The sequence below is a fragment of the Cygnus atratus genome, chromosome 2 (assembly GCF_013377495.2).
Source record: "Cygnus atratus isolate AKBS03 ecotype Queensland, Australia chromosome 2, CAtr_DNAZoo_HiC_assembly, whole genome shotgun sequence".
In the NCBI taxonomy this organism is placed as follows: Eukaryota; Metazoa; Chordata; class Aves; order Anseriformes; family Anatidae; genus Cygnus; species Cygnus atratus.
The window spans coordinates 79,797,640-79,813,621 of record NC_066363.1 but is presented as its reverse complement, the minus strand read 5'-3'; the positions used below and the strand labels follow the sequence as shown (position 1 = coordinate 79,813,621).

Here is a 15,982-nt window from a genome sequence, read left to right as displayed (position 1 = left end):
ACCCTAAAGAAGGAAACATTTTCACCCGAACTCATCTTGTTCTGTTTCTATGTCTCAGATGAAACAGAAAGAGCATTCAGTTTGGTTGTTCAGTTCTTTCTGTTAATTCAGACTATCTGTAGAAAAGGTCATTGTGATTCTAGAAGTCACACTGTAAGCTTCAGGCTGGTCTTGGAGGTGTAAGCCATCTACATTTCTGACTACATTAATCTTTAATTTTCTGTTGAAGAAGTGTGGATACTGCTCCAAGGTGCTCCAAAGACTTATTAATTACAATGTCAAAGTCAGCAAATTGTATCTTTGAATGCAAATGGATTTCCAACCGTCTGGAAATGACTGTTTGAAATTTATAAACACACCTAGTTGGCAATAGGACTGCTGATGAATGCGTGCCTATCTGCATTTCTATATAACATACAGGTACGTGATGTACAGATACCTAGAATCTCCAGATACACTTGATGAAACTTTCTGTTTCTGAATTCCTTTCCACGTTACATAAAAGTTTACATAATAATGACAAAGACCATCCAAATACATCTCTGAAGAATTCCTTGAACCGACATTTATTGAAAAAGAAAACTAAAACAACCTCCACGTCAACAAATAAAACCCAACATTTATGAAGTTGCAACTAATTTACTAGTGTAAAGCACAAAATAACCATTACCTGTTCCCAACACTGTGGTAAAAGCTCAGCTTCTACACGCGTTGGTCCAACATGTCGGGCAAACGCCACACAACCGGTCAGTATCATCTGTCTGAAAACATAAATTTAAAAAACTTAATCTGTTTGTAAAGAGAAGCTCTATAACATATGACATCCTAATTCTTTAAGTCAGGAAAAACATGTATGGTCAGGCAACAGGTAATTATCTACAGTCAAAATCTTACTCCATACACACTGACTGACACCGACTGAAAGGCTAAATCTTAAACTGAAAGCCGTTATATTGTTTTCTACTTAATATGCCTTTTCAAGAAACTAGTAGATCCAAAATGCAGTGAGCCAGAGCCTGAAAATCTCTGACTGGGGAACCCCTGAGCACTCATTTCCTAATGTCTGAGATTGGGAATCTCTGACTAAATCTCTGATACAAGTCTTAATTCTGAATACCATGATTCACCATGCAATAACAAGATCTAACTTAATTAACACTACCTACTGCTTTTATTTAGAAGCATCTGTTGGTTTGAATGACCTTTGTTCAAAGTAATTTCATTCTTCCATGAAACGGTCTTGCAACATTCTAATATGCAAGTTACTGTAATCTCTCCCAAAATACTGGACTTTACTCTTGTCAGAAATCTTCAAAAGCCCATTATGGAAGGGACACGATCTATCAGTAGTATATATGATGACCTAATTTCTATTTATATTCTTGCTAAAAAAAAATGACAACAACAAAACAAACAATTTAGGAGATTTAAAAATACTTATTCCTAAATAATTATTATTTACTATTAGGATCCAAAAAAACTTAAAGTAAAAATGTCCTTTTGACCAATCCATGCAAGCAGCTGGGTGAGTAACTTCAGGAACTATGTGAGGTCATAAATCCCTCATTTTTTCCATTATCTTACCTACATTTAAGACATTTGAAGAACCACCTTCCTCACAAACAGCTATACACAAAATGAGGTTCTACTGTAGATGTAGAAGTAAAATTTAACTTAAAAGTGGATATATAGGGAATGATTGAAGATAGATCATCCTGTTGCAAAATACATAGTAGGGAAGTTTGGAGGGAGGGACGGATGTTTGTTTTTAAGTCCACTGAGGCAAAAATGAGATTAAACTATTGGCATTTGCAAAAGTGTACTCAGCTGTCATTTATGATATTTTAACTTTTATTTGATGAGAGTTTATTTTGCTAGGAATTTTGAGTTTTAGTTATTTCTTCTGTTAACAGGACTGGAATGAAACCAACTTTGCATATAGTTTACCAATTTGATCTAGTTTTAGTGTTTACATCAACACTTAGATAACCAGTTTCAAATGATAACACACAAACTTGAGACACTCATTTTATCACCTTTACAGTCAGATTAGAATACTACTGAATTTGTTCATTAATACTTTGCAGAAGGCAAGACAGAATTAATCTGATACCATTTCAGTGTCATTTCTGAACTCCTGAATATTTACTGCAGCTAACAGTATGCCCTTAAGGTTGAAAGGCAGAGATTCTGCTGATTATTTCTTGACCAGTAATACAACATACTCCTCCATCAAAAAGAGACGTGTTAACTTTCAGAATATTTTCAAGGAGAAATAGTCTACCTAAAAGATTTTTTCCCAGCATGCTATAGGCCAAACAATACAAACTTTTTTTTTTAAAAATATTTTTTTAGTTTCTCTACCACATACAGTGAACTAGACCTTTGATCAAGGTAAAAGGTTTGGGGGAAAAACAAAAACATAACGATTAGATAAGACTCGAGAAATCAAAAGCTGATATTGTGATAGCAATATGGAGACAAAAGACTGTGGCAATTCCAAGTTCTACAACAAACAAGAGAAATTCAAATACCTGTCTGGTTCTTGACCTACACCTAATCACAGAATTGGGCAACAGAGCATACTTACATAATATATTAATAGCAAATGGCAGGATACAGTAGTCATGTGAAATCTACTGCATCAGAAAAAGGGAAAGACAAACTGTATATTATTTTTAACTAAACCTCAAAAAACCTTAATGAAATCTCAAAATTAAGTCAGACTTCCCTTTTGCCTTGGCGATAAAGTTGGGAAATCTCAGATATTGCAAAACTATTCAAAAATAATCTTTGACATATTTTACTATAACCATCCTTCAAGTATGTGACAACAGCTGGTATTTCAGGGAAAGGAAAGGTTGAAAGGAAGCCAATGACAAGTTATTGAAACCAAATACGTTAACACTGAACTATTCCAAAAGTTGCCATCTAGACTAGATATGGGGCAAAATGTATTTCCAGTTATTGTCAGGATGCTCTCTTTTGTTAACAAGATGTTGAGAAGGCTTTCCACAAACAGCTCTCTTCAGCTTATGCGCTTACAATCCCCTAGACAGGAACATAAAGCCAATCAGTACTACTCAGCTTCATCAGTACAAAAAACAAAGTGGAATCAAGAATCAGACTCAAGGAACGTGGCAAGAGTTAGAGCAGAACACATAGCTTAACACTTCTTAGCTCTTCCTAGATGTTTTAGAAAGTGGCTGCATGCACTGGTTAGCAATTTAGTCTTACAATACACAGTTCAGAGTCTTTTGTTACACCTGAAGTTTACATTAAAAACTTGCTTACAAGAGTTTTCCATCATATGTCAACAAGTTACATGAATTCTGCACAAAGTGGCATCATACGACCCAAGAAAACTCATACTAGTCCCACTAAGTGTAATGTATTTTAATTTCTCTTCAGTAAGAGAGCTGTTTCTACATATATTATGCTTGGAGATCTTCTCAAGAGTTTACATTTCAATCTATGTTTTAACCTTGTCCTAAAAGACCCCAACAATAAACTGCTTTCTTCATGGCTCCCTGGCTTCCAAAAATGACATAATTGTCCAAAAAGCATTTTAAGTAAAGCTAACACGTATTTGCTTGCAGAAGAGAATTTGATACACATTTGGAAAAGCCAAATAGTGAATTAATGAGCAGAGCCTTGAGGATAAAAGTGGACTTGTTAAATATGACAAATGTACAAGACTACGGTGATATGCTACGTCTACAAGCACCAAAATGCCCTTCACAGGGGAAAGGACAACACGGGCTTTCTGACTAACTGTTAGCATACTTTACAAGGCCAAATATTTATAGTAAGCAGCAGGTTTATTTTAATGGGTTGTTCAGTATAAATGCGATGCCATATTTCAGTCTCCTACATTTAACAAACTAAAAAAGTCAACTTATCATCTGCTACTTTAATGTAAAATGTAGGCCTGTACAGCATAGCAGTAGGTGACTGAGTAACGTAAGAACTAATTAACATGATTGTCCTGGTGATTAAACCTGAATGTCTTTGCTCACTTGATAGCACGCAAGACTGCTAAAACATTATTCAAACTTACTTAGATAAAAAGCAAGCATTAATAGTATCCTTCCATAAATATACGATATAAAAAAATACTGACTGAAACAAGCTCTGAATAAGTATTTCCCAATTTTTATTCAGAATCTCTTTTCTTTTATGGAGATTATTCTTCAGTAAGGTGCTGTGGCAACATTAAAATTGATTACAACTCACATGTGTGTAAATAAGTCATGCATACATGGCATGTACCCCTCTGCCCTCCAGGGAATATAGCAGAATACTCTTCCCAAATTTATGATGAAACCAAGTTATCATTTTTAGATATAAATTTCTATTTCACAACAAAGAATGAACAACTTTAAGGAAAAAGCAAGTTGGATTTTCTTCCGTCTTAGCTGCTGGAAATGACATACCCAACAACAGCTAAACAAGTGTATGAAAAATCAACTTGACAGGCCACCGGCCTTGTGACAAATCAACTACAAGGGACTAGAATTGAGATGCAGCTTCCTGCCCCGCTCAATCACAAAACAGTTTTAGCTTCACAATCTGCATGGGACATTGAAAACATTTTAGAGAACTGTAGATTTTTCAGAAGCAATTTTCTGATGTACCTGAAGTAGAACAAGGACTGCTTCTTTATGTCATTTCAACCCGCATGGTGCCACTGTACTACAAGTTAACTTATTTATTTATACTTTTTGTGTCTGTTTGTTTTAGTCTCCAAGACATCTCTTTCAATTACACATCATCACTATGTTTTAACATGGGAACAATTTAAAAAGACACCAGAACACTTGGGTTTCAGAGATTCTTCAAAAGAAACGTGTTTGACTTAATTCATTAAAGCCTATTCTGAAGACAGAATAGAGAAGCAACAGATACAGATGCTTTATAACAACTCTGAATAAAATAATGGAAGAACAACAGATCACCAAATATGAAAAACTTTCCATAATTAAAGAAAACATACCAGCTAGGATACAGCCTTTCAACCTTAAGGATAATCTAACCCAGAGTGGTACAAAGTCAGACATTCTGACTACTAAGAAAGAACTACATTTATAAAGCAAAATAAAAACAATATTTTGTTTCAAAGGCTTAACTAAAATAAAACAAAGCTGTTAATACTTGTCAAAACTAAATAATTTGCTTCAGTCTTCTGAATGTTTATTACTATCATAGTAGTGAACCACAAACAAAAACAGTACTACTTTCCTCCAACTGTTTTCCCATGCTAAATAAACACTGTTTAGCTTACAAACATATGGGTAACTAGAACACGCTAAGACAGGAGTTTAAAAAAGCTGCTTTGATCCCTCTATCTACCACTACTAAGAAGCAGGATCCTAAACTAAGAAGTAGGATCCTAAAGTTTATTTTTACAGAAAATTCCAGTTCATCCTTAAGGAAGAGAGGAACTGAAATGTTACACTGCAGCTAACCAAGCACATTCTTGCATTTCAGTAACCAGAAAGTACAGGTTATAGAAATGGAAAGCCCCAAAGTCCACACAAATTTGTCAACATTGTACCAACAAAATATCAGCTTCAGTGAAACTTGGTTAAAATCATCCAGTAATATCCAATTTCTATTAGTTCTGCTTCTCTGACAAAGAAAAAATGTTCCTTCTTGTCCTGCAACACACAAACACACCTTTGCTCATCATCTGGTCGTTTGATCAAATTGAACAGGATGTGTAGAAGCTGATCTCTCTCTTTGGGTTCAGGATGGAGGCAGGCCGTACACAGGATGAGTGGGATCAGTTCCTAAAAAGTTGCAGGTAGGGGAAAACCAAACAAAGTAAAAATGCTTTTGGCAAATTTTCATTAATGGAAAAAGAAACTAAGAAGATAAATCTAGTCATGTAACATCAAAAAAGTTACAGATGTTTCAGTCTTGACCTCTTATAAAAGTGACCTGAAAAAAGTGAAGGCTTATGAAAGTTAGAATTATTTTCCTGCTAGGAAAGATTAGGGGACAAGCAGCACAGAAAATAAAAAGCTCTACACAAATTACAATTAACATATGCAGGTCACTTGTAACCAGAGTTACAGGACATATATGGTCTATATTTTTTCCACTACCTACTGAACTAAGAAAGTTCCACAGACATCTATGGAACAATCTGTGGAGTTAGAGATAAAATGTCCAATGAAGCACGCACAAAATTTTCATGCACAAATTTGAATGAGCATCATGGAACATACACTGGTAAAGGTGACTGCAGACAAATACCTTCTATTTTGTGTTGATTGAGAATGACATGGTTTATTAAAAGATTTTTTTCAATAAATAGGCAATATCTAAGTCTGAATTTTATCTTTAGAGCAATTCAATTTCCTTAATGAACAAACTACCAAGAAAATACCATATGAAACATTAACTAAGAGAAAATACAAGACTGTTCACAGCAGCAAAGATTTTCTTATCTATATGCCTTAAAACCTTAATGGTATTCATTCCCAGAAGAAACAAATGTTTGTAAAACATGGACTGGAAGTCCTTTTCCTTGACCCTGATAATAGGAGCCTTTACTCCAATTTGGAAACCACACAATTTCCAGTTGATTTTAATAATATATGGACAGAAATATCACAATGGGAGTTTGGGGGAGAAAAGCAACACAAACCAAGGTGTCTGCAGAGAAAACACAGGCTAGTAGCCAGGAGACTGCCTCTCCCACCTTGCACACACTTGGGAGCCAATTTCAACAGAAAAGCTCTTTGCAAATTAATAAGCAGTGACAACCAAGCAGATGACACTGGCAAAACACTTTTCAGATTACCAGGAAAGATTGTACAAAGCCTAGAAAAAACTGTAGTTTTCTCTAACATCGTTGCAGAGAGGTGCCAAATTCTGCTTGCAGACATTCAAAGTGACCTATTCTTGATGTTCTTGAGAAGTAAGCTCAACTTTGATTATCCTGAATAGCCAGAGCTATGTTTATTATAAGCAAAGAACAATGCTCTGTTTTAGAGCATCGCCTAAGCTAGTCTCCTCCTGATAGTTCTTGTTTTCATTAACAAAAAATCTACTCAACATGCTTTTTTCCCCCCTGAAGATGGCCAAGACAGGTCCTAGAATGTATTTCAATGTTCTGCGAGTCACTTTAGCAATATTTAACCCATCAAAAGGTATGGATTAGGAAAATTACGAGACAGATGAGTGCATACAGAAATATCTCACCAACCACTTCAAAAATCTGGAAGTACAGAAGGAGAAATGAAAACTAGATTTGAGCAATTGGACACTTTTTTTTCTCAACATTTTAATATGAACCAATTTTTGATTTTGCTTTTCTATGATTTTAGCACAATGTAAAAAAATGTGAAACCTTTCTAAAGAGAAATTTTACAAATGTTATTGCACGAAGAGCTAAATTTTCTTCATTTGAAACCTCCCTTCCCTCTAGAATTTGCACGTTGTATGTTATTCTTTGTATCTTTAATGTTCAGTTTTTGCTCCTATTTGAAGTTCTGAGAAGGGAGGGGACTTAACCTATTTATTTTTTTGTTTTGTACTTCACAGAAGCATTTTCTCTACTGTAAACACTGTTTTAACTCAAAAAGATTCTAAAAAAATTACAATAAAAATGCCGCTCTAAATACCAATACTTATACATTAAGGTAAGATCTTTCAAAAAATAAATCCAATTGCATTTTGTATATACAAAACATAATTACTAACTTCACCATAATGATTATAGCTCATGGAAAAACCTTTTTACCAAAAAATAACTACATTACTATGCTGAGACATAACTTTCTGAAGGCTACTCTAAGTTCAAATCATCCTAATAGTCTTGCAAATATTCCTAAGGATTCTTATAAAGATTATTACCATATATATATCTCCTGTGAAATGGGACACACATAGTTTTAAGGAGGTTTTGTTTCATCTGTTGAAATCATTACACTGACTCCACTTTCCTACTAGGTTTGAGTACCTACTCAAAAATCTCAATTGCTCACTCAGAACTACTAGATTTCAAAAGAGTGTCATGAGGATTTTTTTTTAAAGCTTCCTTTCAAATTAAAGTAAGTTAATAAAGTTGTTTTCTTCCATCTGAGTCTGTATGAAAGGAAAACATCTCTCAACATTCACCTAGACAACTGTTGATGGATTACCTAATACCACTGATACGGGGCAGATACAAGGCTAATTCTTTACCTTGCAGAAAGCTGGTTATTATAGCTGATGGAATTAGCTGTATTTTCTTGTCCATTGGTCATTCTTTCATGCATACTATGGGAGAAGAGAGCGTTCTCTGCATCGCTGCATCAGTGCTGCTACAGTTCCTTCTATTAAGGGGAGTGGAGAAAGAGTGAAAAGTCTTGAACAGTCTCGTGCGTGTTCCCTACAGACTTCATAGAAGGGAAGGTAAAACTGGAGATGAAAGGGTCTTTCTCTAAAGAAGAACAAAAACTGCTCTCATAGATGGACAGAACGGGTCAAGTGAGGTCTTCTGAAGATTTAAGAAGGGACAGATTCTTATCTGAATATTCAAGATGATTAAGAACATAGCCATACAACACCGACTTACAGGCAGGTTCAGGTTCATTCCTGTTTGCTGATAAAGGACATGCCTTAGATAAATCCCAGTTTTTTCATTCTCAAAAAAGCCAGCAGAGGAATGCTGTAGAAAACAGCACATTTTCCAGTAACACAGAACAGAATTGGCATTTGGCTAATCAAGGAGAGGACTTCCAGTGCTAATTGAAACATTCTGCCTTCCTTGGGAAGGAATACCACTTGTGCTGACACTTAGACGTTAAGAACTTAAAATTTAAATGAAACTTCACTTCTCTATTTAATTTTGGATCCTTCCTAAACATCCTGTACATGCCTCACAGTCGCCTTTCCCTTTTGCCTCTGACTTCAGAAAACTGTGATTAGTTTCTACTGCTGCCAGTAAATGATACCAGAAGGAGTGACTCACAGAGTTTTCTCATTAGAGGGCAAGCAGACTGCTATCATATTCTCAGCGCTTGTGATTTGATGAGTGAGTCCAGAAATAAATCACATTGTACTGGAGGTCTCACCTCTACTACTGAAAAGGTAAGTTTCTTTCTGGGGCAGTTTGTATTTGTGAGATGTCCAATTGTAGAAGGGAGAGGAAAAAAAAGTTAATTTGTTTTTATTGTGAAATGAGCCACACACAGGTAAACCATGGACAAGACCACAAAGTTGACCTAGCACACTGCACAGAAGAACTGAAACCACCCAGCTTTTTGTTTTGCTTCTGGATAACTCTCCTTTTAGGTCTCCCCAAAGAAAAAAAAATCACATTTTTTCTACAGCATGAAATATACCATAGAATCTTTGCACGACTTCTCCCTAACTTATAACAACATATTCTGTGATCTTTGAACAGGATTCACTATTTGAGCTGACTGAAGTTCTCAATAACAACAACATTTACATAGGCATATGAAGCAGCTCTTCATTATGGTCAAAAGCAGATGGCTTTTTAACAGGAACTGGTATTACCTCAACTAGAGGCAAAACAGTTCCTCCCACATGTTTTTTTTATATATATATATATATATATATTATATACATATTATAGCAAACATTTGTCTATTTTGCTGACAACTTTCGTATAAGGTAGCATGTTATTTTCCTATCAGTGTTGTTGCCCATGTTACAAGATTTTTGTTTAATGTTCTGACAAGTCTTATACAACTGAGTTTCTCTCACTTTTCATGTCTTTTGGTCAAAGTGTTCATCAGTAAAATAGTCATCTCAAAGAACAAATGAAATTAGTGTTAAGTGCCAAGATTGGTTACTTTAATAGCTCGGCATAGTCATCTTCTTTATTATTTAAAATATTAAAATTAACAACATGGCAAAGAGTTGTAAACATAATAAACCAGGATGACATTATGATAAATCTCATGAATGTGTTCCTTTTATTCTTCTCTGCTAGTCAATGTTTAAGTTGTGATCAAATATTATATTATTATTATAACATTTTATATTATATGATGTTAAATTATTATATTACATAATATTACAATATTATGTAATCTTTTTTCTGTAATGTAAAGCCTCTGAATATTAGTAAAGCTAACAAAATCTTGATCGAAGCAACTGATACAGCTGCAGGTGCTAGTTAAGTTACAGGTACAGAATCTCTTGTGCAAGGATGTATTTGAAGTTCAGAATTTAGACATCTTTTAGTTTTAAAATGAAAAAAAATATTTAATTGTAGTGTTAATACATGACACAAACTGTAAGAGCCTACATCAGCCTAAATTGTACTAAGTAGCAGAAAAAAAATTAATTGCTCATTTAAATGTTTTTCTTCTCCCCTATTATATTCCTTTATTTCTCCCCTAAAAGAGAAGCAGTCTTTTAGAATACACTGATGGATGACCGCTTTCATGCCTGGAAATGGGGGGGGGGGGGGGGGGGGGGGGGGGGAAGAGGGGAGCTTTTTGGTTTTTTTACTTTTTGAACAAAGCCTGCATTTTATGACTTGTAAAGGATAAGACTGAGATGAAAATCTGAGGTCACATATGCAGTACAACTGTACTGAGACAGATAACTGTAAAACTAACCACAGACTAAGTGCCTCAGTAATGTCTACGTGTAGTTAACACATGCTAATGCAAACAACTTCACATCTACAGCATTACTCTCTTCTAGCCAAGAATGGCACTCAGAGCTTGCAGATTCCGCATTATCTTTCCTTCAACTATGAAGAAATAACAGCAGAACTTGGTTCTTAGCATGTTCAACTCTATATAAATAGAAGTTTCCCAACACAAAAATTTAGTAGAGGACATTCAATAAGCTATTGCTATTATGATTTTAATAAGTTTGCATTACACTAATGAAAGCTAACAAGATAAACTAATCCTGGAATAACAGGGAATTGAAAGGTACCAACAGTCGCGGAAGTGTTTCTTGATTAAGATCAAGTGTAACAAGATCCTGATACTAAGTCAAAAAGTTTACTCTGGCGCAAACTCTGCTCAAAGACTACAGATTGCAGAGTATGGAAGTTGAACATGTAAGCAAGGTTATTCCTGTTACCTGACACAGACATTGATTTTTACATTTATTAAGTCTGACAAATCAGTTTTGAACTGATTTATTATTGCAAAACAAAATTTAAGTGTCTCTTCTCTAACTAAAATTTAGCTAAAGGAATCTATTTATTGTATATCTCCTGGCAAATACAAGGTGGTTGATTATGTTTTTATTTTGTTTAAATAAATGTACATCAATACATAAAATAAGTAATTTTGGAAATGTGTCAGTCATTCTGACACTAACTAGTTGTTCAGATGTCAACTATGATATTTAATGGACCACTCCTTAACATGTCAGGCAGCCTGCTACTAAGGGTGAGAAGCATTCATGAAATGGCCTCTAAATCTCTTGTGAAGGACAATACCTATTGAGACCGTCATTCTCCACAAACACAGTTTCTCCAGAATGAAAATACACAGCACAATAATTTCAGCTTAAGATTTTGCAACTAAATAGAACGTGATGGATACTTAAGGAACTAAGATGGGGGGACACACTAGAGATTCATTACAAAATTATGTTTAATTCTCATGCTTTACACACTAACAGAGAAAGATCTTAAATACCAGCGTTATATATTTTCAGAGCAGACTAGTAATCATTTTTTAAGTATCTTGCTCAAATTGGTGGTCTTTTGATACATTTTTACTTATCAATAAAATCCTGCTACAACTCCCTAACAATACAACTGTTAAGACAAGACCCAAAGCTGTACCTTGTTGAAGAGAGCCTAATTCCTAGTTTGGGTTTCTGTAATACTGATATTTCAAAATACTAATGGACGGTCTACCCAAGTTTTCCTTCAAATTCCATGACTACACCTGAAAGAACATTACAATAGCTACAGTAGTGGGTGGTAACTGAGAAAAGATATTTTTAAAGAAAATTTCAATTCTTGGGACATTAAGCATCCCATGCGATCCAGTTACAAAATTCTGAATTGTGAGATCTTCAATCAAATTGAAACACGTGATTCATTTAAGATGAAAATATATGTAATCAAATCTAGCTTCAATTGTAAAACAAAGTAAGTAGGGAATAGCCTGAAAGTCACAGAACTATTAAATGCATTACACAGATTATGCTACCAGCTGTGAAAATAAGCCAAAATACCATATACTGCCAAGCAGAGGGAAGGAGAGGAATAATTATGAAACCAGAAATTAAGCACTGATCCTGGAACATTCACAGACCTATTTTGAAAGATTATTAACATAATCTTTTCCATTGAAAAATAACAACAAAAAAACACTCACTATAAAAGGGTTGGGGGAGGGGGTTACAAATTTTGACACTTTTAATTGGTACATCTCAAATTCAACATATTAACAGCTAATAATTATTTGTTACTAAATTTTAGATTATAGGATCAGTGCAAATTTCTTAAGGAGTTTTCAAAGCCTTAAAATAGATTTATGCAATATGCACTAAATCTACCATACTGTAGGTCCCCTTGGCAAGAACTAAAACTTACTCAAACTATACTATTTTAAATCTCTTCTTTTGGTGTTACGTATAGGACTGTTGAATTTTTGCCTTTTTTTTTTTTTTACATGCTTTTGGTAACATGCAATATTTACAGTATAGCAAAAAACAAATTTTTTTCCCATCTTCAATCACCATCTTCCTTTTCTATATTATACAGCGTGCATGATTATGCAAAACACCAACTTCATTTACAATCAAAATAAACATTGCATTCACTACAGGTTTAAGGAAAATGTATAAGCAAAATTGGTAATTTTCTTATGAAGAGGTGCCTTTGATGAACATTGTCTTGGATGTTACATGGAGCTTCCAAAAAAGACAATAAAATCTTTTTGAAGTACATAGTGCTGTAGAAGAAACTAAACATTAATCTTCTTTGAAATTGATAGACTAAATAAACCAAATGCAGCGTCTGAACTTTATATCCTCTGTTCTTTGTAACACATATCCAGCACAGTCTTCTCTAACAAAAATATTTACGCTACCACAAACAAATGGACCTACAGTAACATTTAGTAGTCTTGCTGAAAGCTAATGGGTGCCTTAAGCAAAGGAGGAAATATTAGGATACCATGCAGGTTTACTGAACTCACCTGACAGAGGTGTAAAACCATTTTCTAGGAGCAGAGATGCATGCACAAAAGTAAGAATATGATTGCAAGTAACAGACTTTCATGACAACATCTTCAAAACGAACAAGAAAGCATCCTGGTAAAAATAAAAAGCAAAATTTCAGGGTTCCTCACCTCTCGCTTTGCAAGCAGCACATTAGGAACAATATGAGGCAGGCAGCGTCCCAACATTAACATGACACTTTTTTCACTGTCTGCAATTCGAGATACCTAGAAAACCAAGTATATTAACTTACTTTTTTTTTAATTGAAGCACAGGAATAGAAAAACATCTTTTTAGAGAACTAGTAAGAATTGCTGCAGGCTGATCATTTAACCAAAAATATTTAATTCGCTCACATACTAACTCATTAGTTTCTGGTCTTGCAGTTGGTATGCCAACTTCAAAAGCATGAATCCACTTGTTGAGACTCAAAACTTTCCAGTAATTACATAGTTACAGCTAGGTATCATACTTAAGCTAAAATCCCCATTTCTTAAGTTTCATGCACTTATATTTATCTTTCTATTTACATTACAAAGTCCTGTAACAAAACAATTATTGCTAGTTTAACTATTGCTACCATGCAGAATAAAGGACACACTAGTTTATGCCAACTGGAATTTACCTCTGATCCCAAACGGCTGTCTGCTGACATCCGACAGAAGGACAGTAGTGCTTGATGGAAAGCTGGTGACAATTTCCTGAAATACCATCAGAAAGGGAGGGGAAGAAAAAAATAACAGATCAGAAGGGTAACTGACCAAGTCCTTTGACTCTGGTTTAACCAGCTAGATAAAATGACATTCAAAAGCTTGTTTTCCATGAAGCACACAGCAGAGCTGTTTAAAATTATCTTTGATTTTTAGGATTTTTAGTTTGCAGCAAGGCAACAGTGGATGTACTAATTAACAAGTTACTTTTAGTTCCTAAAAAGGAAACATCTTTCAAACTGCTTCACAGACAAAAATAGGACGAAAGAAGAAAGAAAAGGAAGCTTTGGCAATACAAGAGGAAGCAGGCAATTTTGAAAAGCAAGGAAAAAATATCAAGGCAACAGCAGTTTTTGCTCAATGCTCTGATTCTGCACATTGGATAAAAATGTTTGAGTAGTCAGTCATTTACTAGCTTCAGGATTAAATCCATACTGCTAAATGGCCACTCTGAAATCTAAATGTTGGCCTTCAGACGGATAGTGAGAGCATCAAAACTAAACTTGAGTTGCTGCCTCCTCCCTGACGTGTGTCTGTAGAAGTACCACCTCATGGTCACACGCAGCACCAGCACACAGCCCAGCTACTCAAAACCTCAAGCATTTACATAAAACCCCGATAAGAGTCTCAGAACTACCTTGTCCAAGGACAATAATTTGGCAGAAGTGTTCTCAGAAAGCAATTATTGGACTGACCAGTACATAAAACAGGCTAGTGTCGGCAGCAGCAGCATCCAATTTTTCCCAGTAATGAAAACTCCCTCTACCTTACCTGAAGCCTGTATTTAGATGCTAATCAAACATTGCTTCATGCACTATGCTTAAAAAGAGCACTTGTCTTCCAGAACACGCACAGAAAATAACTGACCGTATATCACCATTTTCTGTTTGAATCCTCTAACTGTATCAAACGAGATTAAGGAAGAAGTCCTATTTCTTATGTGCAAAGTGGTTATCACCTTTTCAACTCTTAAAACTGCCATTTTGTGAGCCTAAGTGCACAAAAACCTACACGCATGTGATTGCACATGTATGGACATATATACATTTTTATTTACTGGATTGAAATATTACACTATAATAAATACATCAACCACTCTTTTCTAACAAAAACCAAAAACATCCCACACCAACATTAAGAAGTTATGTTCCTACTTAACATTGTTAAGATGAAAACAGAAGGATTTGGATAAATATACCGGGGTATTTCTCCTCTTCTGACTATTTACAAAATACGATACCTAAGAATTCACATTTATTACTTAAAATCAACTATTTTTTTTGACAATATATATTTTTTAAAAAACGTGTTTTCAGTTTTAATGAAGTCAGTTTAATTCAAACCAACTTGATTTAATGAAAGGATTTACTTTAAAAAATGAATACTAAAAGACCTAGATGGTAGTCAGTTGTAAAGCATCTTGGTTTGATAATCTGCTAGCCCTTAATATGCAAAAGCATTATTGAATGGTGCATTTACAAACTCTACTCAAAGCTTTACAGTTTATTTACACTGGAAGAATAGGAACAGGTGTTGCAAAGCAGTACTGCAATATTAACAGACTCCGAAAGCCCTAGCCAACCTTTGTCTTGGAGGTCTTTTGTCTGAGCGCTCCATAGAATGTCAAATCCTCATCTACCTGAAACCTTAATTAAACACGTAAATAAGGGCAAAGTTCTATCCCCATTTTGGAGAGACTGAAAAGCTAAGTGTGACAACGTGCCAGTAAATTTCTCTGGGGATTAATTAACAGCAAGCTCTGGGCAACATGGATTCCATTACGCCTTCTGGCTACGTACACTCTAGAAAGCTTCTTGATGAAATCTAGTAAAATCCTTGAAGGCTTTTCCTCGCAGAAATGAAGACAAACCCAGGCCTCTTGCACACAAGGCAGTGGAAAGTCTTCTCAAGGACCAATAGATGCCAGTAATGAAGATGTTCAAATATAAGAAAGTATGATGCATACAAAAATCAAGCACCACTACTCTATTCCATATATAACTAGGAAAAAAGAGTCAATTTACTGAAAAAAATAGGACTGAATGTTACATGCAGAAAACACCTTGTGTTTGGTTCAAATTGCCAAACACCTAAAATGAGTT

General features: G+C 34.8%; 1 protein-coding gene across 1 annotated transcript in view; it reads right to left on the bottom strand.

Annotated features, from left to right (window-relative positions):
* The window catches only part of RELCH (RAB11 binding and LisH domain, coiled-coil and HEAT repeat containing), a 74,268-nt gene that overhangs the window by 26,796 nt on the left and 31,490 nt on the right, over window positions 1-15,982 (bottom strand). Inside the window, exons 9-12 of the mRNA XM_035552786.1 lie at window positions 13,796-13,871; window positions 13,302-13,397; window positions 5,680-5,792; window positions 671-761 (exon numbers count right to left, since the gene is read on the bottom strand). Coding sequence (XP_035408679.1) covers window positions 671-761; window positions 5,680-5,792; window positions 13,302-13,397; window positions 13,796-13,871 — 376 coding nt within the window. The remainder of the gene's footprint in view (window positions 1-670; window positions 762-5,679; window positions 5,793-13,301; window positions 13,398-13,795; window positions 13,872-15,982) is intronic.